The sequence below is a fragment of the Phasianus colchicus genome, chromosome 1, assembly GCF_987193195.1.
Source record: "Phasianus colchicus chromosome 1, bPhaCol1.hap1.1, whole genome shotgun sequence".
Classification (NCBI taxonomy): Eukaryota; Metazoa; Chordata; class Aves; order Galliformes; family Phasianidae; genus Phasianus; species Phasianus colchicus.
The window spans coordinates 169543212-169565106 of record NC_143436.1 but is presented as its reverse complement, the minus strand read 5'-3'; the positions used below and the strand labels follow the sequence as shown (position 1 = coordinate 169565106).

The following is a 21895-nucleotide window of genomic DNA, read 5'->3' as shown; positions in this document are numbered from 1 at the left end:
ATTTTCAGGAAGCAGTAACACACACTACGCCAGTCATAAAAACCATGCTCAAGTGGGCAGTTTAATGGCCTACAGCATTTCGAAGCAGGGCTTGGGAGCAGAGGAGGGGTTCACATAAATGCAATACATTGGTGTCTTCTGGAAATTAAAAAGCAGTGTGTTCCAGTGCCTGCTTTGTTTCTGAAGAATGCTTTATGCCTAGCTGCAGACCACATTATCACCACTTCAAGCTAAGATTTCACTTAATTTACATAGGCTGTAGCAGACTGCAGCTGTCTTTGTTTTCAGTGCAGGCAAAAGCTGCCTGGGATTTCAGTTTTCCAGAGCTATTCACCTTTAGGAAAAACAATGGCCAACATTGGCTTTAGACACTGAAAATAATGCAGGAGTTGTATTTAACTGTTGCTTCAATGCAGAACACTCTCAGTTCTGCAAGAAGGTAGGAGCACATGGGAAAGCCCAGGGACCCTCCTTTCACCGAGTTCAGCATGGGGAGGTTGGATGCTTTTGGGTTGCTTGACACCTGTAGTGCCATTATGTGGAAGAAAAGCCATTTTCAGGTTTTCAGGGGTTTAGTAGTGTTAAATAAAGATATAGAGGTAAGGAACAGAATATACTTGCACCCAGTAGAATACCCTGCATACTTTGTTAGAAGACAGGATCATGAGCTTGTTTCTGGGCTATACAAAAGTGTTTTCTGGGCCCTCCATGCTTCACATGCAAGGATATTTCATCTGACTGTGCCTCAGGATCACATCTGACAAATGGGACAGAAGACTGTTCAGAAGACACTCAGACATTATGGTGATGTGTCTACAACAGACAAAAGGAGACGTTGCAATGCTTACCTGAATATCTTATGACTGTATCTGTACAGGTCTCCATCATGGCAACATCCAACTTGTTAACATGTACTGTGTACATTTCTGATGTCCAGAGTAGAGTTACATTCTAAAATGAGACTTTGGATCCAAGGAAGGTTTAAGTATCTGAGTGAGAGTTATACTACCATAGCAAAGGGGAGGTGAAGTTACTCAGCATGGAACAGGAAGGTGACAAATTCCTGCCTTTTTCTACACTTCAGGGATCTGCTTCAGGCCTATATGGAGCTGCAGATGTGAATCTAGGGTTCAAAAAACTTTTACACGCAGCCTACACACACTATTACACACAGCACATTCATGCAAGACACTGGAAGACCTTGTTCCAAATCTCCTTTCTAGTCTTGGAGTGAGACAGAAGTGCACAGACCTGTCTGGTACAACTGGGCTTTGCTGGTGTAACCAGCCTCTGACCCACAGTTTGGGTATTTGCCTGCCAGAAAGTTATTTCCCATTGAAACTATTACACTAAGGAGTCATTTGAGCCTGGAGGAAGCCCTGTGAGAAAATAGCAGGACAACTGGTCTTCTCAGAGAGGACTTACACCTATCCTTAGGCGAAGGGGCTTGTGTCCCTCTTTGCAAGTACAGAATGATAGAATAGATTAATGAAATCATCAAGGTCGGAAAAGACTTCTAAGATCATCCAGTCCTACCATCAGCCCATCTCCACCATGAAATGAGTTTTCCACCATAGTCCCTCAGTGCCACATCTACTCATTTCTTGAATACCTCCAGGGATCGTGACTCCATCACCTCCCTAAACAGACTGTTCCAGTGCCTCACCACCCTTTCTAATAATTTATTTTCTAATATTTAATCTGCATAGAATCATAGAATCATTAAGGTTGGAAAAGATCTCTAAGACCACTAAGATCACTAAAGCCACTAAGTAGCCATGTTCAGCAACAGTGGAGCATATCTACAGCAGGTTTGCATTCTCACACCGAGGGCATCTTTAAGGGGATAGCTGCTAAAATCTCTGGAGCAGAGATGCTGAATTCCCTTGTTGAATGTGGTAACCCAATTCAGTTATCATGCTAAAGGAGGGAGGGAAAGAGCTTATTTGGGATCTCACGTGTCACTGTTAGGGTTAAAATGTTTCGTGATAATTCAGTATTATCAGCCTTCTTTGCTAGCTTATGCTGTCTGCCAGTCTCCTGGGCTCATCTATGGGACTGGGAAACTTTAGTGTTGAGATGATTCATTTCTGACTTCCAAGTAGGTGCTGCTCTCTGGCTGCTCTGTCCTGCTCTGGTAGCTGCTGGTATGGGAGTAGATGGTTGCAAAACTGATCCAAAAATGACTTTACTGTGAGAGACTTTACAGTAAAAAATGCCTCATAGATATGGAGCATGTGCTTTGATAAGTCTTTGACCGCTGATGAGATCAGCACATAGCAGACGAGCTGTGGCAAGTCTCCACATACTTGCAGCCCCCTGGGATCTGCAGGAGAGTTAGGGATGCTGCATGCCAACCTGAGCTATGGAAGCACACACCCAACTCCTCTGCTTAGTTTTTGGCAAGAGTAAGTCTTGGGGAATTTCTGAGGAGCATTTGTGCTATGTGGAAAATTTAAGAGTTGCTTAATTTCACTTACTTCATGTGGCAGAATGGACTGTGAGGGGCTGATTTGTTGGAGAACACAAATCCCCCCTCTGCTGTTTGCCACTTTGCCTTAGTGACCTGCTTCATCTGGGATGCTTCTTTGGGACAGGCTGCTGGGGTTTGCTGTAACATCCTCTCCTTACAAACGGGAGGGACGTCAGGCTGACTTCACATTTTTATAAATAGCCACTGCCAGTTTGATAAGCGTGCCAGCACAGACGTGCAGTTAAAACTGAAGGGGACTGATCATTATTTCTTCCTTGTAAGGCTTGCATAATTTCCCCTGCACATGGAAAAAGCTTTGCACTTATGTTTTTCACTACTATCTACCACGGCGAGCCTTAGATTTCATCTCTTTAAGCCTGCATCCAGTGAAACGCTGTAATTGCATGCAGCTGTGTTTGCAAGGCATCCTCTGCAAATGCAACGTGTGCAAAGTGTGTGAAAAAGACCCAAGCTCAGGACCTCCAAAATACGCCATGAAAAACTGCTGGTTTGCCAAAAAAAAAAAAAAAAGAAAAAAAGAAAAAAAAGCCCCTGCTTGGACTGCCCTCCTCTGCCGTCGCTACCTTGCAGTTTGTGACATCCAAATAGTGGGAGGTCTGACAAACCGAACGAGGCAGTGAGCAAGAAATTCCATTCCTGTTGAAATCAGTAATTCCTCCTTGCTGGCTGCTTTTCCTCGTGTGCGTGCTTTCTTCTGTGTCACTGTGTGCGAAGGGCTTCGCTATTATTATTATTTTAAATATAGCTTGCCCCGGGGCGGGGGAATCGCACAAGGAAAGAGCCGGCGAGCAGCCTATCTCTCAGAAGAAAAGAGAGAGCCTCGCAGCGCAGGAGCTGGCTTCACTCGAGTGTGCAGTTTAGAAGTCAAAACAAAACAAAACAAAACAAGCAAACCAAAAGATTTATTCCAAATGCCACCGTTTTGGAGGAGGCTGAAGAAAAAGAACCCCAAACTGGCTAAATGCTGAAGGATGCAGTCAGACAGGGGCACAGAGCGAAGCCAAACGCAGTTTGAGCGTGGGCTCTAAAGTGCAATGTAAGTCTCTCTTAAATTGTCTTGTTTTGTTTTGTTTTTAAATCGTAGTATCTGTTTTTTTCTTTTCCATTTTGGCTGGGCCAAAAGCTACAGTTAGTGACAAAAATCAGCGTGAGGCATAACTTGTAATCTGGAGCTGAAAATGATCCTGAAATGCAACAGAAGTCAGAGACTATCAGGCGTATTGTGGAAGATGCACTATAAATAAGAGCATATCTAATTACTTCAAGAGAAAGATGCTGGACAGAATCTTTAATCAACTTTCTTAACAGGGAAGCAAGAGCTCTGCTGTTTTGTATGGCAAGCTATTTTAATACTGCTGTGTTCAAAATTGTGTGATTACAGTTACCAATAGCAATAAGATGTAGCTCCAGAGGGGAGTCCTAGCGGCTGCAAAAGTTTTTTCTCTCTTATTTCTACAATATTTTTGCTCTCTCAAGCCTCGAGTCCATGGTCTCTACCCTCCAGTTTGGCTTCGCTTTTTACATGGGTTTTCAGTGCCAACTCTGGACTTCCTATGGAACAGAAAACAAAACATTTCGGCATTTGGAGTAATTCTGGTATGTTTTTCTACATCGTGCTAATAGTAAAAATGCAGTTGACAAAGGATTGGGCTCCACCAACTTCTGCCACGGACAGCTGAGAAATGCAAAGCCTGATGGTGACGAAGGGTGACCATTTCCTACTTTTCACCATTTATCTCACCAATTTCGGACTTAGCAATGGATACCCTTTGTGACGAGGAAAGCTCCGTGAACCCAACTGCAAACTCCTTAATGCAAATAAATCATGAGAGGAGACTCTACAGAAACGTTTATGGACCGGGAGAGACTAATGTGTCACATTTCTGTAACTTGACTGCAGACTCCGAAAACCTGACCAATCTTTCATGTGAAAGTCCACCGTGCTACTCTTCCCTCTTTCAGCTCTCAGAGAAAAACTGGCCAGCTCTGCTGACAGTGATAGTGATTGTTTTAACCATTGCTGGGAATATTCTTGTCATCATGGCTGTGTCACTGGAGAAAAAGCTGCAGAATGCCACTAACTATTTTCTCATGTCACTTGCAATAGCTGATATGCTGCTGGGTTTCCTTGTCATGCCCGTGTCAATGTTAACCATACTGTACGGTGAGTACGAGCTGTGGGATCTGCTGCATGTTGAGGGAAGCTTTAAACATTGCATGCACGTGTTGGCATTGTTCTTATTTCATTCTTATTGTAATCACTTCATGCAAGAAGTAATATATGTAAGTGGTTAATGGACGTAAGAACAGACTGATAGATATTTACTCCTTTGCTGATGGAATTGTCTCAAAATGTGCATGAAGATGCTTTGTTCTCCTTATTCTTTCATTATTTTCCCTGGCTTATAAATTTCAGTAATTCTGGTGAGAATAGAGGGTCCTGCCAGTTACTCTGCTTTGCAGAAATGTGTGGAAGGACTAATGACTGCCTTTAGAGTAAAAGCTGGCAACCCCTTTAATTTTTTTAATGAAGTAATTCAAACTTAAAAATTCCCTTAACACCAACATCTTACTTAGACCTCCACTTACAGAGACAGGCTGCAATAAATACTGTGGGAGTTCAAAACTGGATGGGAATTAATTCTGCCTAATTTTTACTAACATTTACAGAAGCAAAGCTAAATATTAGCTACAATTCTGTAAGATATTTAAGAATTAAGTGGATTATGACTCACTCAGACCCTTGTAGGTGATTAATATAGCAGACCTTTCTTCTCGTTTGTACTGAAATCATTTACAGCACAGCTTGCGTAGGAAAAAGCAGCAGCCTGTGTGTTCAGTGTCAATATTGTCAGGCTATTATCATCCCTAAACTTTGAGAAATGAGTTTTCCAGTACCACAAGCAAGTGGCTATATTTGAAAGAGAAGCCAGACAATGCCAGGAGGAAAGCGAGGTTGTTTGCAAAGGTTTCTATAGCCGCATGGTTTCGGTAGGAGAGCTCTCTGAGTGTGAGGCTGTAACTTACGAGAGGTTTCATCCAGCACACTGGAAGTTTATTTCCCAGTTTCCACATTTCTGCATGGTGCTGACACCGGTGAGGGTATAAGGCTGTGATTCATTGCACTAATTGTGCAATCACTCTGGCAGCTGGAGAAGCAGCGTAAAGCTGCAGAAACCATCCATTGCATAAGGTGAACAAAAACTCTTCCTGACACTGCCTGCTTCCCTGAGACAAGCAACAGGGACTCCTGCTGGCCAGGCTTTGCTGCCAAGGAAACCCCAAAGTGCCCAAACCCCTAACGGCTGGGAAATATCTGGGAGATGAGGACTGGCATTCCTGCAGGCAGCCCTGCAAACCCACAGGCAGCATCAGACAGGTAGCATCACGTGGTAATAGGATGCAAGAGAATGGCCTTGAGGCATGCCAGGGGGCTTAAAATGGATATTAGGAAGAATTTCTTCATGGAGTATGTGGTTGAGCATTGGAATGGGCTGCCCTGGGAAGTGGGAGTCCCCATTCCTGGATGTATTTAAGAGATGTGTGGATGTGGCACTGAAGGACGTCTAGTGATGGAAGGTAGCTCATGGTTGGACTGGATGATCTCTTCAAGTCTAAATGATTTTATGATTCTATGCCACCCATAGTGGTAATCCCCAGTCAGAATAATGGACCTTTGTAACAAGGGTCTTGCAATGAGGGTGCTCCTTCACTCACTCTTTGCAGGGAGATATTGACAATTTTGCTCAAAACAGATGATTTCTTTCCCTACACCTTATCACTATTGTGTGCAATTCCCATTGGGGTGCCTTGGCCAAATGTCCTGCATAACAGAAGCCAGGCAGGCTTTTCCATCCACCCAGCAGCTCCAGCCTCCCATTGAAAAGACATTCTGCAACACTTTCACAGCATCCAGGAAAGGTGAATGTGCCCACAGAGCAGAAAACATCCAGAGTTGAGCAGCACTTTTTCCCACTCAAACAGACTTGGTTCTGAACATCTCTTGGAGATTTTCCCCATGGCAGCATGGAGATGCTGTTGGGTTTATTGGCAGATGCTTCTTCCCTTTTGCAGCAGAAGGATCAGGTGCTTCAAAGGGCTTTTGAGCAGCCCAGCACTAACTCTGAGGCCTCAGCTGAGGTGCTTCTGACAAGGCAGGACAATACACAAGGCCTTCTCAGCAATCGTGCCTGCCTACAGACTCTCCTCTCCTCTTTCCTTAGCCCTTCTTCACTCAGTTTTCCCATATCTCTTGTTACCAGTCCTGGCCAGCTTCACTTCTCCACCTCCTCTCCTGAAAGGCCTTGGGAGAAAACACTTCTCTTCTTGATGATACCTAGGTACAACAGAAGAAAAATCTTGTCTCATTCCAGGTGTCATCTTCTCTCCCTTTCAGCCTTGCAAATTGACAATTCACAGATGTGCAAGCATTACTTGCCTCTTCTTCAGATGGGTCTCCCTCATGTGAGCTCCTGGACATCAAGAGCTCTCATGAGCCATGTTTTGTTTTACTTTGTTTTGTTTTGCTTTGTTTTCCCTAAAGGATAAATGGAAGGGTGAATTAGGCAATGGTGAGAGCACAGCACAAGACCAAGGTGCCCCATCTCACATGTCACTTGACATGTCGTAAGGTCAGCCTGGAGGAGGCTGCACCCTTCTTGACTTACACTGCATCTGCAGTTGGCTCCTCTCATCTGCCTTCACATTTCATGGCCATGTAGTCTCCTAGATGGTTTATCTGAACAATGCTGCCTATCTCTGCCCTATCCAGGTTTAGAGCAAGGACAGGAAGTCTAGAAGGGTGTGACAAATCTGTTCTGAAAGAGAACAGGTGCATGGTGTTGAGTGCAAAAGTAGTTTATGCCTTTTTCCTGTGCAAACTGTCCTGGACTGACAGAGAGGCTGAGAGGAAGACATGCTTCAGAAATCCAGCCCTCACTTAGTGCTCTCCAGAGACTGGCTTCCTCTTTGGAAGAGCAGGAAAAAGATAAAACTTATCCATAAATACCGTATGGCTTATTAGAGTCAGCCACATTACAGCCATCCAAGAGCATCAGGAAATAGGTCTGCACAGTGCTCAGAGAGAGTAAATGTAATTAGGCACAGATCTAACTCCTCTGCCTCTAATCCTTCTGTTGCAAACTTGGCTGTACTGTATTTCCAAATGAGCCAGGCACTCCCTGAAAAACTAATATCTTCTCACAACATCAGCTTTATCATTGTCCTATGCAACATGCTCTTGAGCAGCTTGGGTACCGTGCTAAATTAAATCACCAAAAGACAAGGGAAGGTTAACTGCAAAACTTACCCAAAAAAGACCTACTGGTGGTTCCCTGCAGGACTAGAAGGACCTTGGTATGATGGTCTTGCAGGGCTCTGCTTAGCCTATACCTGCTTAACAACTTGGATAGACTATGAGCTTGCACAATTTTCCAAATGCCCAAGGTGGGAGAGGCTCCAAGCACTCAGAGGGACAGAATCAGAATCATCAACCTCAAAAGAGAAAGTCTAAAATGAACAAACGAAATTCAGTGAGGATAAATGCAAAGTTATCCACTTAGGAAGAGATATCAAACCAACACCTGCTGGGGAAATTAGTTCAGGCTTCAGAATATTGAAACAGATCTGACTGTCAAAATGAATCATAAGCTAAGTATGCATCTAAGTATGATGCTTTTATACAAAAGGCCCTCTTCATTCCAGGTTAGATAAGTAAGAGCATTCCCTGCAAGACCCACAAAGCAGACTCTAATTTCACTTAGCAGTCAGGAGGCCTCTCAGCAGCATGAAGAACAGGATCCAGCATTGGTAACTGCAGCAAGATAAATTAAATAGATTCTGGGGCAGAGAAACAAGAGGCATAAAAGTTCTGTAAACATCATCTGCAAGCAAAAGATAAAGGAACTGGCTTTGCTTATTCTGGAAGAGAAAAAGATAGACAAGACATGATAGCCATCTTCCAATAGCTTTCACAAAGGACAGTAATCAATTATTCTTCATTACCAGTGGAAAAAACAAGGAAAAAGAAAGGCTTAGTTTGTAGCAAAGAACATGTAGGATTGATACTGATAAACTCTAATGTATTATCTTTGGATTGCTGTCGCTGGAGGACCCTAACAATATTCACTGATGATATTAGAATATCGTCCTTATCTAAATATGTGGAAATAAGTTACCTAAAGGTAGGTATCATAAACATCACTGATACGCAATGAAATATATTTCCTTCTCCAGCTGCCACTAAATCTGAAGTTTCAGTTTCAGAATTTAGAAGACTTTGTAGATCAGCAGGTGTTAATAATAAAGTAATCACACTAATGAAAATTTCTAATGGGAAATTGAGAAATTCCACGCTTGCGGTGACAGAATTCTTTCTCCTCCCATAGATTCGCTGCCAGTAATTGTTGATTACAACACCAAGCATTATTCACATAGAAAAAAAAAATGCACACCCACACTGCAGCCTGGGAAAAATAAATAAATACCCCCAAAAAACAAACAGAGCCTTTGCAAGCAAATGAAAGAAAAGAAAAAAAAAAAAGATTTCCTAAAAGAGAAATAGAGAAGCTGTCAGACAGCTCCCTTACTACCAGCTTTTCCTAGGAGTACATATGCAGTGAGAAAAATGCTTCACAACAAAAGATGTGACTACGTCACATTATAGCTGATGTCAACTTTCTCTTGCTCAGGATACACGTGGCCTCTGCCTAGGAAGCTCTGTGCCATTTGGATCTACTTGGACGTGCTTTTCTCCACTGCCTCCATCATGCACCTCTGTGCCATCTCATTGGATCGTTACATTGCCATTCGAAACCCCATCTACCACAGCCGGTTTAACTCAAGAACAAAGGCTTTTGCAAAAATAATCGCTGTTTGGACCATATCAGTTGGTAAGTGAGCAATATTTCAGCATGTAATTGCAGATTTCTAGCTTTCGAGATGGTGGGACAGATACACATCTCAGTCTAAAACTGTGTTCTCTGACTGCAATACTTACCTTGCCACAGTCTAAGAAGTGCTGTAATGTAGTAATCAAGCAATACACAATCAACAGTGACAACACAAAATGGAGGTGAAGCTGAGCAGCACAGTTATAGAAGGAATACACATCAGCAATAAGACTGTTAGGTTCAGTTTTGTCTTAAAAATGTGTTTATTTCCCATATTGATTATCCACCATTACCATAACATCTGAAAAAAAAAATAAATGATATTGACTGAAAAGATTTTTCTGTAAGTCAATTGTTCCAACTTCTCATTAGGGTAATTTACTTAGAGATGTTTCACATGGTCAGATATTTTCTGGCTTTTCCTGATAGACAGGGTGAGGTTTGTACAATATCCCATTTAGGAGGCATTAGATGCTTTGCCTATACAATAGACAAGAAGTGTTTCCCAACGGAGAGCCCAGAGCTGCAGCCTTAAAGAGGTGCTCCAAATGATTCACCTGAAGAATCTCTCTTTGCATTGGTGTAACCCAGAGGCTTGAAACCAGACATAGCAGTGTCACGTGTTACTGTACATGGTAACAGCACCCTTGGTCCAGAGCTGTTTCATGATGTGGGAGATGGAAAGTGTTTGGTATCTGATGCTATCAGGGTTTTCTTCACATACCTTAAGCATTGGTTCCAAGCATGCTGAAAGCACCACTCCCTTTGGTTCATCCATTTTTTCAGAGCACCCCTTGCTTTGGCAGCTTACTTATTCATTCACTGACCTCATTGCAGCCTTCCAGTACCTAAAGGGAGCCTACAAACAGGAGGGGAGTCAACTCTTTGAAAGGGTAGACAACAGCAGGACAGGGGGGAAATGGTTTTAAGTTGAGGAAGGGAAAATTTAGGTTGGATGTCAGGGGGAAGTTCTTTACTATGAGAATGGTGAGGTGCTGGAACAGGCTGCCCAGAGAGGTTGCAGATGCCTTGTCTCTGGAGGTGTTCAAGACCAGGTTAGATGGGGTCCTGGGCAGCCTGGTCTAGTATTAGATATGGAAGTTTGTGGCCCTGCCTGCAGTAGGGGGGTTGGAGCTTGATGGTCCTTGAAGTTCCTGGCATCCCTCTCTCAGCCCAGTCTGCACTCCAGCATATTTGTGGCTTAGAATAGCTGAATCTTCTGCAAAACATCAAGTGATAGTGGTAGCTCTCTCTCATCAGAGGGGCAGTTGTGCACTCTCCAATGTACCTCAGACCTTGCAAGGTGCAACAGCATCACATGGAGCTCACAGTGTGTCCAGCTGACCAGATGTCTAGCAAAGGGCATGTGAGCTCCAACCTAAAAACAGCTAGCTCTCTATAAACTATACAAAAAGCCTAGGCCCACTCATTTTGGTGCAGATGTCTCCCTTTAGATGATATGAATCAGACCTTATATCTCTATAGCCATAGAATCATAGAATCACAGAACTGCATACACCATAGTCCCTTTGCTTATTGATCCAGTAGAAAACACGTTATTTTGCCTTTTTATTTTTTTTCCCAGTCTCAGGCACTGCTAAGTGTAAGCATTTTCTCTGCATGACATAAAAAAGTAAAGTATTCATTAAATTTGTCTGTACTGTATTTGTCGGTATTAGCGTGTGATGCTGGCGCTAACAAAGTCATAGAAAGATCAGAATGAGCAAATCAAGGGTCTGTGCACCTCAGCAGCTTTCTGTAGACAGTGACTTGCTAGCAGAGCTTCCGAATAAGATCACTATTCAAATGAATTTAGAAAAAGAAAACCCTATTATTTAAGCCCTTTTGGTTAGAATATGGTTTATGTCCTACAGTAGGAGGAGTTTGCTCTTTGATATCTTGAGCCACAGATTTCATTTGTTATCACTGTGGCAAGCGATAGAACACGGACCCTATTTAAATCTGAAAAATACAACTCCTTGCTTTACTGGAAGGCACACAAGTGTGGCATGAGTGAAGATGACATCCACTTTTCTGCAGATGGATAAGGACATATGTAAGGCAGCGGTGGATGTTCGAAAGATAGTTGGGCTAATAGGATAAGCTCCATTTCGTTCACAAATAGCACATCATCAATAGAACATGTAGGCTAAATAGATACCAATGAAATCAAAAAAGGACCCTGAGGTGTGCATGAATATAGCAGTGCTCAGCTGCTGTTAGTGCCATGGAAGCAAAGGGCATGAGGAGGTGAGCTGAAGGAAGATAGTGTCAGTTCCCTGCCTGGGAACTGGGTCAGGAATGATCTATGGAGAATGTGATGTGTTGTAAAACAAGCTATAAGGAGTTTCTGAGCTGCCCATTGCCAGTCTGGACTGAGTTTGCAGCATGGCATGTTGCTGTATTGAGTAAAAAAGGATAAACACTGAGGAAAATTGCTAGATCCCAGATCTTCCCTGCAACTTACTGTCAGTTGGTCACTGATCCTGTCTTTAGTCATCACAACATGACTCAGAATAGATTGGAAATGATTTCTGAAGAATGAGGTCATTTACAGATCATTTACTAATAGAAAAGGGTTTCCAAACAGAGGTCTCTATGTATCATTTACCAATCTTCAGGCTCTCAGTGCTACTTAAGAGTGGCAGTGCTATAAATTATTTAACATCTTGCATGTTCACATAGGAACAGCTAGCACAAGCAGAGACAGTGCCAGGCACAGCACACTCTCCCAGGCTCACAGCGTGGCTGCAGTTTCAGTGACAAATTCAGAGGGCCGGGAGTTTCTCAAGGTTTTGCCCTCCAGCCTCAGTTCAGATAACCTTTGGCTCCCCTTGCCTCTACAGTTTGCAGCTCAGCTGGTGCCCTGTGAACTAGCATGATGCATGAGATGGAGAGTAAGAAGGCAAAGAAAGAAAGGAAATGCCCCATGTTCCCCTGCACAGAGGCTCATTTTGCCTGGAGAAAGCGGGGGAACCTTTCAATCAAAGAGCTTAAATAGCTTGCTCACTGTCAACATTCTTGGTTGACACTCTTGCATAGCCCTCTCTAATAATTTCTTTACCAGGCTGAGTCCCAATCCATTTTGGCTCTTTTTGCGTGGAAGCATCCCATGTCCAGGTCATCTTTGTAATCCTCTCTGAATCTCTTCTAGCACTTCTAACACTGTCTTTGAGACAGGTGGCCAGACTGTAATATTCAAAGCATGAACGCATCACAAGTTCATCCAATATCACGTTTTCTGTCTTGTTCTCACTTCCCACCTTAATTAGTACTACCATGCTACTATCCTTTAGGATTTAGGACACACTAAGCTGAACGATTCCAAAGTCTCTTTCCTGAATAATGTACATATGGGAAATATTTTCCTCCAACTAATGTACAACACTTTTCTTCCTGATGTTGCCTTGCTGCCTGTTGGGTGAGACTTATGAGGATCTTCTACCAGTTCCATCCAGCCAAGGGCTGCCAGTGTGTTTACTCCATTCCAGTATCCACACAGCTCACAGATGAGCTGACTGGCACTGGCCAACACAGAGAGCTGCTGCATGCTAACTTCCATTGGCATCATGGTGGGAATCATTCACCAAATTCTATCACTTGTTTTCTGTGTTTCAACTCATCCTCTACCTGTGAGAAGATCCTTCTTCCTCTGTAGTCATAGCTTAATTTCCTTAGCAGTTTTTGATCAGTGTTGCCGGAGCTTTCTGGAAATTCAGAAATGTTATACCAGCTGGGTCACTGTCATACACCTACTTGCTCCTACTTGCTGACTCCCGTGAATGATTCTGTCTGATCTGTGGGTCATGGCATTCTCTTTCTGCAGAAGTTCTCCTCATATTTCCCAATCTATCCATATCTCTTTCATTATGACTTCTAAGTTATGTAAGTAATGAAATTTCCGTTGACTAAATTTTTAATTTTCCCTTTATTTTCTAAAAGTGAATCTCATCCAAAGCCCAGTCAATCTGTGATCATCCTTCTGTTAGCTGTTAGCTTCGATGATGTGTGACATACTTAAAGAACGAACTGCATAAAAAAGGACAGGCAATTTGATTGACTTGACTTCTGAAATCTCGATTTTCTTAGTAAAAAAAAAAAAAAATACTGTGCTAACATTTGTTTTTTGCATTAGTGGAAGAAGAGCATTTAGCCAGCAGCCTTTCTTTCACTAGACCATGTAATGCCACAGGCAATTGGTTTAAAATGGATTCTAATTACTGTAACAGATTCTAATCGTGTCTTTAATTCTTAAATCATCCAGTACCCAGGGTGGCTAGATAATTAGATTATTTGTAGCTGTTGAAGGCAAAAGCCCATTAAACCCTGAAAATTATTCCATTTGTTTTAAAGCACAGAGGTCATTAGTGAGAACAGGTGTAAAATGCCCAAGTGTTTTCTCTTCCTAGAAAAAAAAAAATTATAGTGAAATGTATTCAACAACATTTAGCTGGAATCTCCAGAATTGCAGATAGAGCCTACAGTGAAAAAGACAGGTAATGAACCTTCCAGTCCTAGGTGAGCCTAGGAAATGTACTGCTATGCAAGAGGCCAAAATCAGCATCCTCTCCTTAAAAATTCTTTACAGGGCCACAGGAAAGAGATCATGACTGTTAAGCCCTTATAGATCTCATTCCTCTGTCCTTATTTCTCTCTATCCTTCTGTTAATGATAAAGTCTGATGAAGCTCAAATCCTCTTAGTCTGAGTTTTCTCTTTACTTATAATTTCTCACTCAGCCTACACATCTGCTCACTGCCTTCAGGCAGTCTCTACTCTCCCCAGTCATCACAGCTTGGATTTATTCTGTGCTTCTCAGGCAGAAAAAAAAAAAACTATAAAGTGGAGTTGGACAAAGTTGGTGAAATAACCCTCATATATCCCCCTCTTAAAGTTTTCTGGTTTGTTCAAGTCTAGTTTGGGGATGGCTTGATATAGGAAAAGACCACTTGTTATTACATAGAACATACTCATCCCTCATAACATTTTCTTTGTTATATTTCATAGACACACCATGAAGCTCAGTAGTCAACAACAGTTATGCCAGTAGAGAGTTCATCGCCATACTAATGACCCCATCAGCAGTGACATCTAACAAATAAATGAGTTCTTCATGTTCATGTTGTCTGAGAAAATCTAACATCAAATGCTGTGATACACATTTCTGAGTTGGCTAGCACATATATTCTGGTTATGAGGCACTACTTAAGATGGTTTTGAGATACATAAATATCATATTTCCTTACTGATGTAAATTATTTTATCTTGTGAAAGAATCCTTTGATTTATTCCTCCCTGAAGAGTGAACACTTCTCATCCACCAGACTAACACCTTACCTGGTATTCCTCTCTCATAACTGTGTACATTAGAAGAGCTTGCATTTTGAGTTCCTGCATCTTTTTACATTAGTTGACAAGGAGGTTTACTAACCCTCTACTTTAAAAAGAAAAAAAAAATTGGAATAGAGTAGAGTAGAGCAGCGTAGAGTAGAGAAGAGCAGAGAAGAGAAGAGTAGAGTAGAGTAGAATAGAGTAGAGTAGAGCAGCGTAGAGTAGAGAAGAGTAGAGTAGAGTAGAATAGAGTAGAATAGAATAGAATAGAGTAGAGTAGAGTAGAGTAGAGTAGAGTAGAGTAGAGTAGAGTAGGATAGGGTAGGGTAGGATAGGGTAGGGTAGGCTAGGGTAGGCTAGGAGTAGTTCAGTCAGAAGGAACCATCAAAGACCATCTAGTCCAACTGCCTGACCACTTCAGGACTAACCAAAAGTTAAGGTATGCTGCTGAGGACTTGGTCCAAATCCTTCTTGACCATGGCCAGGCATGGGACATCAGCCACCTCTCTAGGAAGCCTATTCTAGTACTTGACCACTCTTACAGGAACTAAGTGTTTCCTAATGCCAAGTCTGAGCCTCCTCTGGTGCAGCTTTGTGCCGTTCCTGCCTCATTGTTGTTCCCAGGTGCAGAGCCCTGCACCTCTCTCTCTGCTTCCCCTCCTCAGAGAGCTGCACAGAGCAATGATGTTGCCTCTAGGATTTCACTTCTCCAGACTGGACAACCAAACATCCTCAGCCTCTCCTCACAGGATGCACTCTCCAGCACTTTTGCAAGCTTTTTTTCAATCCCCTGGATGTTCTCGAGGACTTTAATACCCTTTTTATATTGCAGAGCCCAGAATTGCACAAAGCATTTAAGGTGAGGCCACAATAAAGTTAAATACAGTGGGAAAATCACCTCTTTTGGCTGGCTGTCCATGCTGCATTGATATTAATGTATGTCTTCTCTTTCTGCTTTGGTTTTACTGCTAAGGGCAAGTTTTACACAACAGATGTGTATCTTTAATAGCATAGCTATGTGGAAGGAACAGGGTTAATTAGTGTACTGATGACATAATCTGTTCATTGTCCTTTTCGTTATTTTTTTAAACTTTCTTCACCTAGAACATCATGAGGACAGTGTTCTTCTCATTGAAGCTACAGGCAAAAAAAAAAAAAAACAACATTAAGTTCAATTGGTCCAAGCTGATCCTATTATCAGATTTCTTTGAATGAATAAGTAACTGTTCTTGGTTTGCAATAAGACCTATAATCAGCCAGTCTCTCTTCTGTAGGACATTTCAGAGTAATTGGAATGTTTTAAGAAAAAGGGCAGTAGCATTACAGCGCCTATTATAAGTTATTCCTCCTTCTCTGAAAGGCTATATTTTTCAGCCAGTTGTGTACCCAGCACAGTGAGTAATAATACATGGAAGAATCTAGAAAGGACTTCCACGAATAGAAAAGAATGGATTTATGTCTTTCCCCAAGCCAACATTTCTGCACATAGCGCTATGTGAGGTGTTGCAAAATGCAACTGGGACATGTGCAAAGGTTTCTTTGATAGATCTGGTAGATCTCTACAACTGCATACAGCTAAGAGAGGATCCTGTGTTGACCAAAAAATTATTTGAGCATGTCTAATCAGAAGAACTGGGATTTTTGCATAGCAGAAGCCACTTGCAATATAAATGAGCAGCAGAGAAGCGCACAAGAAATCATGTTGGGATTTATAAACTTTATCATCTGTACCCTGTAATTGCATTTAATGACCTTATAAATTAAAAAATGGTGTTAAAGTAACACTCAATTGCATAAAGAAAAAATGTCAATAAAAAGAAATTTTAAGACCTTTTCAAACTGCAGAGCCATGTCACAGCACTTTATATGCATTTTTAAGAATGAGGATTTATTAAAGCCAGATTTTGCATTTCATAATGCTAGGAAAGATAAATGTGTCACAGAATTGTGCTTTAAAATGTAATCTATGCCTTTACCCCAATTAGTACAAACATCACAAACTACCACAGACTTGGGCTGCAGTTAACTTTCCCCATGCGTTTCCCAGCCCGTGCCATCAGTACCATTAGCAGAAGCCCAGCTAATACATGTCATGTCAGAGCTGAGACAACATATTCCTAATTACCTGCAAAGAAGTTTGAGGTTGATTATTCCCAGTGTAAAACAAGCCCTGCTCTTTATCCTAGTGCAGGACATGAGGAGGTCTCTCCAGCAAGCAGAGTACATGTTTTTTGCTACAACAGTAGTTCACAATTTTTTTTTTTTTCATTGTCAAGGTGGTTTGTGACATTTAGCAGAAAGATAAGCCTGGGGATTTTTTCCCAACACATACTTTGCAGCTGTAGGTGGGAAATATGAGCAGATATCATCTACCACTTTTCTTCTAGTCTCTAACTCTGGTATTTTCCAGATATGAGGAGAGCACTGCCTGAAATGAGAAAAGAGCAATTCAGTCAGTGTGAAGGGCATTATCCATCAGGTGGGCAGTGAAGTGTGAAGTAGAATATCCTGAATCACTATGTTCAGACCAGTATATGTTGGTAAGCTGCTTTATGCCCCATTTTTCTTTCCAAATTATACACTGTGGTTGGGACAGCTACCCAGTAACGAGTCGTTGGTGCAGCCTCTCTGTATAACTAATGGAAAGCTATCATTTGCTTGGTGAACAGTCTCTGCAAGAAGCCACAGGAGGCTCAAAGAGACAAGACAAAGATTTGTGTTACAGTGCAACCTTGGCACAGCAGCTCAGCCAGAACCAGGGCAGTGAGGTGCAGATCATGGCCCTAAGGAGGCAGCAGGCAGCAAAAATAATGTGCCCAAGACCTAGAAATTTCAGAGGAACTATGGGGGTGGTTTTCTATCTCAGTGCAAAAACTGCTGTTAAAGAAAATAAAATATTAAACAACTTATTTGCCATTCAATGTCCTGTTAAACTACACAAGATCAAGCTGAAGTGCAGGGAAAATCTCAGATAGATACCAGCAGAAACTCTCCAGTCCACTGGAGGGTTAAGCCAGCGTTAAGCAAATTACCAGCATTTAACAAATTGTACAAACTAATAATTAAAAGCCCAGAAGTGTAAAAACTGGGATAGTGGAGGATCTTGTCACTTAGGCTGCTCCAGGAGCCATCTCATTAGTTGCTTATGATAGTGGAATATCTAAGATCTGCCTGTAATTTCTAGCTTATTGCTTCTATATTTTATAAAGCATTACTGCACGCTTAGCATGTAGAGAGTATAATAAGTTAGCCCTGAGGAGCCTTCAGGAGCTTCACAGCTGAACAGCAGACTGATAACACGTGAGCAGGGAAGGGCTTGATAAAAATGTATTGTGTGTCTTGCATTCCTGAAGTACAATCATACCCAAATCTGTTCTCCTGGGGGGCTGAACAGTGAACGTGGCAGGAAGCCACCTGACATGGAAGACAAAAAAGTGATTTGCTAAACAAGAAGAGTACCACAAGCAGATGGAGTTGATCCCACTTGGAGCCTTTTGCTTTTCAAACAGCAACGTTCACTAAGCCAGTGAAAACTACAAATTTGTAACTTCTTCCAAGTGAAATTAAGCCATTGCTACAGGGAACTTCAAAACACCAATGTGATTTAAAGAACATTAAATGTGCATACAAAAAGGGAAAAGTATGTTTGACCTGCTCTGCTGTATTTTTCTCAGCAGCAGCATTATCACAGAATTACAGAATCATAGAATCACAGAACCACAGAATGGCTTGCACTGGAAGGGACCACAAGATCGTCTAATTCCAACCCCTTTGCTTTGGGCAGGGTTGCTAACCGCTAAATCAGACACTAGATCAGGTTGTCCAACACCCCATCCAACCAGTAGCAGATTTGTCCATTGGGGAACTTTAAGGAAGGGTGAAGAGCACCTTGACCATGTGGAGAGAGTGACACTGGAGACCCACAGCACATTTTAACATTTATCAAACAAATCACTTAGCTCTTTATGACTTCAATCACTTCACATCTTCATGGGTGAAGTGGTTACACAGCCATTGTCAGCTTGTGTCCTCCAGAGGAGAGCACCAAGGTCAGCCCCCACTGGATCCCAGATGACAGCAGCACTGTGAATGCCATCTGGATGCCTTGGGCTCAGAGCAGATCAGCAGCCTCCTCCAGGTTCTTCCTTCATCTCCAAGCTCAACCAGACACCTTGTCATTCCTTTCAGATTCACAATCTCACCCAGAAATTGTTATTGCAAATAATACTGCAGATAAATTACAGGTAGAAGGTCTTAAAAATGTGTTATTGTTACAGTCGAATCATAGAATCGTAGAATCATAGAATCATAGAATGGCTTGGTTTGGAAGGGAATTCAAAGATCATTCAGTTCCAACCCTGCTGCAGGCAGGGTTGCCAGTCACTAAACCAGGTACTAGATCAGACTGCCTATGGCCCCATCCAACCTGGTTCTTGAACACCTTCAGGGAAGCGACAACCACAAGATAAACTTTCCCAACCCATAGATTTTTGGAGCTGCAGTGTGATTTGCTTTAGGCCCTGTGTAATGCGGCACAGCACTCTCTTTCCCTCTTGGGAGGTTCACCTTGGTTGAAGGCAGGGACTGAAGCACAGACAGATGTGCAGAGCAAACCAAAGTTCATGTACGAGAACATGGGACCACATGCCCTGCCCACCTCACCTGCAATGCAATGCCACTGGAAAGGACACTGGGGCAAGAAGACTCCAAGAGACCTCACAAAACCCATACAAAAATACAAGCTGTGTTGTCAAACTGTAGGGCTACCAGTTTTGTAGAAGCCTCCACTGCTAACCTATGCCCTTTCTTCTGCCCACATGACAGCTGGCAGGAAATCTCCCTTCAGCTAACAGATACAGCAGCGTTGATGCACTGCCAATCTTCACGCTAAAGGTCTCACAGCATTGGCCCCACTGATCTTCAGGGCTGGTCTTAGAATCATAGAATCACAGAATGGCTTGGGATGGAAGGGACCTCAAAGATCATCTAGGTTCCCTCCACACCTGCCCGTGGTGTAGAGGGGGTCTAAATGATCTTTGAGGTCCCTTCCATCCCACTAGTTCAGGCACTAGATCAGGTTGCCCACTGGTTACAGTGTTTGTAACTACCTACACACAGAGCTGTCAAAACAAGTCTGATGCAAGTTGTAAAAAGCTCTGGATCATGAAAACACAGCTCGTAGGTCAGTCATTTAGAAAATTCGGCACGCTTGTTCAGCAGGTGTGCGTTCATCTGTAGATGTGTGTGTGTCCATGTAAAATTAATGCTTATTTTCAGCCCTACTTCATTTAATGTGATATATTATGGTATCCACATGCCTCTGAGATGAGTAGGAGGTAAAGAGTCATCAGCTTTTCACTCCAAGAGATTTGAAAATGCACCTGAGGTCGTAGGCAGGTCTCTCTGTCCTCCCCTCCCTCAGGCACTTCCCAGTTATAAAGCAGAAGGAAAAAGTGGGTTTAAAGAGATCTAATGAGAAAGAGAAGCCCATTTCCATATGCAAATCTAGGCCCTGCCCACTGTCTACACAGAGAGGCTGTGGGGTTTTCTCCTTGTGGTTCTTACAGTGTCACCTGGATGTGACCCTGGGCACACTGCTCTGGGTGTCCCCGCTGGGGCAGGGGCTGGAGGAAAGGGACCCAGAGGGCCCTGCCAGCCTCAGCTGGACTGGGGTTCTGTCCACGAGTTCTCAATGTGTGGGAACATGGGACTGAGCATGGAAAAAGTAAGTGTTACTTCATCTGAGATGTGACAGAGTAACGGGGTGCCACAACACTCGTGAATCACAAATATGTCTTGTTGACACGGAGTGGGTTCCTGTAAGGATAAGCTAAGGCGTCATCCTGTGAGCAAAGGGATGGTCCTCGTTCAAGTGAACATGTCAATGCTATGTGCCACCATAGAACCATGGAATATCCCAAGTTGGAAGGGACCCAGAAGGATCACAGAGCCACGATACACCCCTTACTGCAGATCAGGTTGAGTAGGTTCCTATGAATCAGTAGAGAAGAAAACGATGTTCAGGATCTTTCAGTGTTGGTTTTTAAACTCCTGTATAACTCTGGAGCCTTCTGCTTCAAAAGCAAAGCTCAGATGCATTCTTGCTTCCACCTTCTTCTTTGCAGATGCATTTATAATTATTTGCATTTGCACAGTCATCTGCACAAAACAATGAGATCTACTTTTTATTGTCACATTCTAGAGAATTGTCACATTCTCTAGTCTAGTCTTGGGGCCTTTGACAACTTTCTCCACGACTTAACATCACTAAAATATTCAAAATCACTGTGAGATCTGGCTGAGCATGGTGAAAGGGGTATTCATCAAATCCATGGGAAATCTGAGGAAGAATCCAGCACGTGGTACATGTTATTTCATTCTTTTGCTGTGTACAAAAATTTACTTACCAGGCAATTTGGTCTTTCCTATTAAGTGATGAAAATTCTGTGCGTCAATTGATATAAATGCTATAGTAAACAAGGGGCTGCAATTCAAGTATATCTGTCATTTAAAAAAGGAAATTTCTATCTAAATTGATAAATTATCTCAATCTTCTGAGCTTTTCACTGCTCAAGGAGAACATTATTCTCTTTGCTGTCTCTAGAAGTGAGAACTTTATATGTGGGTGCCCAGTGCTGCAAGTCAGCAGTGTGCTAACTCCAGGCAGAAGGGCTTTTACTCTACAAAGACCCGAGATTCAGTTAAAATGGGCCTGTGAGAAGTGAGAAGTGACAGCCTTAAGTTGCACCAGGGGACGTTCAGGTTGGATATTAGGAAAAATTTCTTCTCAGAATGAGTGGTGAGGCACTGGAACAGGCTGCCCAGGGAGGTGGTGGTGTCACTGTCCCTGGAGGTGTTCAAGACTGTGTGTATGTGGGACTGAGGGACATGGTTAGTGGGCATGGTGGGGATGGGCTGGCAGTTGGGACCAGATCTTAGTGGTCTTTTCTAAACTGAATGATTCTATGATTTGCAAGCAAGGGCTAAAGAAAGATTAGTAAATAACTGGAAAAAAAGTAATGCTGAAATTAGATACCAGGATTAGCTCTGGGAGACTCCTTGCTTATGATGAGGCAGCACAGGTTACTCCAGCATTTCCTTTTCCTTGGAGGCCTCCTTTCTGGCCAACATAGTGAACAGAAGGAGAAGGCCACCCATACACACCCACCACCAAGCTAACA

General features: G+C 42.6%; 1 protein-coding gene across 2 annotated transcripts in view; it reads left to right on the top strand.

Moving 5' to 3' along the window:
* Positions 1-2728: 2728 nt before the first annotated feature.
* Positions 2729-21895, top strand: part of HTR2A (5-hydroxytryptamine receptor 2A) — a 30198-nt gene continuing 11031 nt past the window's right edge. The window contains exons 1-3 of one of the 2 annotated variants that reach the window (XM_090131743.1): positions 2729-3530; positions 3971-4658; positions 9184-9384. In XM_090131743.1, coding sequence (XP_089987869.1) covers positions 4253-4658; positions 9184-9384 — 607 coding nt within the window. In that variant the 5' untranslated portion in view covers positions 2729-3530; positions 3971-4252. Of the gene's footprint in view, positions 4659-9183; positions 9385-21895 lie in introns of both variants that reach the window. The other variant, XM_031615741.2, reaches the window with a different exon arrangement.